General features: G+C 42.0%; 1 protein-coding gene across 1 annotated transcript in view; it reads right to left on the reverse strand.

Moving 5' to 3' along the window:
- Nucleotides 1–243: 243 nt before the first annotated feature.
- The window catches only part of LOC105000186 (male-specific lethal 3 homolog), a gene marked incomplete at its 5' end in the record, with an annotated part of 6,669 nt that continues 5,931 nt past the window's right edge, over nt 244–981 (reverse strand). The window contains 2 exons of the mRNA XM_010855899.1: nt 244–420; nt 734–758. Coding sequence (XP_010854201.1) covers nt 299–420; nt 734–758 — 147 coding nt within the window. The remainder of the gene's footprint in view (nt 421–733; nt 759–981) is intronic.

Here is a 981-nt window from a genome sequence, read left to right on the forward strand (position 1 = left end):
GCAGGATGCTCAGGGCTGGTGCACTGGGATGACCCAGAGGGATGGTATGGGGAGGGAGGTGGGAGGGGGATTCAGGATGGGGAACACGTGTACACCCGTGGTGGATGCATGTTGATGTATGGAAAAACCAATACAATATTGTACAGAAAAAAATAATAATAATAATTTTAAAAAATTGAAAAAAAAATACCTACGGCAAGAGTAACATAATGTTTCTTCCCAGCAAACGGAATTTCCTCTTGTAAGACTTTTTAAGAAAACACAAAAGGAAGGGTTCAATGGGGGTGAACAACAGAAACTAACGCTTTACCTCATTTATTTCATTAGTTCTTCTGCCTTCAAAGCCAGCAAACACCGCACTCCCTTCCTTGCTAGGGGTCAGAGGAACAGGCGAGGATGATCTGCTATGAACAGGTGTCTCTTTAAAAGGAAAAGACTTTAATTAGTCACCAATTAATTATCCACTAATTAATCATACAGCTACTGAATTAAAGATTGCTGAAAGACCTTTACAAAGAGCAGAGAAGTTATTAATTTTTACCAATAAGACTTCCCTGTCAAGAATAGTACCTGGAATATTATTTGATGGAAAAAAGGAAAGAAAAGGAATCAAGTTCAGAGATATCCCTAGTGGCTCACAGAATTCACCTGCAATGCAGGAGACCTGGGTTTGATCCCTGAGTTGGGAAGATCCCTTGGAGAAGTGAATGGCAACCCACTCCAGTGTTCTTACCTGGGAAATCCCATGGACAGGGGAGCCTGGCGGGCTACAGTCCAGGGGGGGTCGCAAAGAGTTGGACACAACTGAGCGACTAACACTTTCATTTTCACACTTCACTGGGATAAACTACGTACAACATGATGAAACTTGAAAACATTGTACGTTAAGTGAAAGACGCCACGGACAAAAGGCCACATATTGCATGATTCCACTGATGAACTCATGCCTAGAAGAGGTAGATCCATATGTACAGGATGTTA

The sequence above is a fragment of the Bison bison genome, unplaced genomic scaffold, assembly GCF_000754665.1.
Source record: "Bison bison bison isolate TAMUID 2011002044 unplaced genomic scaffold, Bison_UMD1.0 scf7180017854171, whole genome shotgun sequence".
NCBI lineage: Eukaryota > Metazoa > Chordata > Mammalia > Artiodactyla > Bovidae > Bison > Bison bison.